Genomic DNA, 659 nt, shown 5'->3' with positions numbered 1-659 from the left:
GTATATATACATATATATTTATATATATATATATGGTGTCAAAATACACATAGACGCATACAAGGGTATATACAAGAAAGTAACTAGCAATCATTTATTCATATTTTACCGTGGAACATACACAAAAATGCGGTATATCTCAACTGCGATTGCATTCATATACTTCTATCGCCTATGGCGCCAGATCGAACTTTTGATACCGGAACATGATACAAAAGATGAGCTGGCAATAGTCTCTCGAATACTTCATTCACACATTGCATAGTAACATAGTAGTATATACCTTTGGTGGCTACTTCCTGTGAGCCTAAGATACTGTCCATCTCATCTTCAAATTCATCGTCAAAGTCCAGGGCATTGTCGTACGCTGCTGCTATCGTGTTTGTCTCGTACGCACCAGAAACGCTCGAGGCGCTCGATTGCTTGATGTCCGTCATGGCAGTGGCAATATGAATGAGCATATGGTGTCACTAAGACTTTCTCAGAAGAACCATTCTCTACAGAATACCATCCTTATTGCTTTCAATGTTTGTATGTATGTGCGTGTGTGTGAGAGAGAGTGAGTGTAAGTGTGTATTCGTGTGTATGTGTGTGTATGTTCGTGCTTACACTGGCAACACTATATCTGATATCATAGCCTCAGACACTTTCTGCCATTC

General features: G+C 39.6%; 1 protein-coding gene across 1 annotated transcript; it reads right to left on the bottom strand.

The window, feature by feature from the left end:
• Window positions 1-283: 283 nt before the first annotated feature.
• SARC_16686 (hypothetical protein) lies at window positions 284-437 on the bottom strand (the record flags this gene model as incomplete). The annotated part of the gene is made up of 1 exon (XM_014289213.1): window positions 284-437. A coding segment is annotated over one exon (154 nt), but the record flags the coding sequence as incomplete, so codon positions are not given.
• Between the last annotated feature and the right edge of the window lie 222 nt (window positions 438-659).

The sequence above is a fragment of the Sphaeroforma arctica genome (genome assembly GCF_001186125.1).
Source record: "Sphaeroforma arctica JP610 unplaced genomic scaffold supercont1.8643, whole genome shotgun sequence".
Taxonomy (NCBI): Eukaryota; class Ichthyosporea; order Ichthyophonida; genus Sphaeroforma; species Sphaeroforma arctica.
Note: the sequence above shows the minus strand (reverse complement) of the source record. Positions and strands in the feature narration are given on the sequence as shown.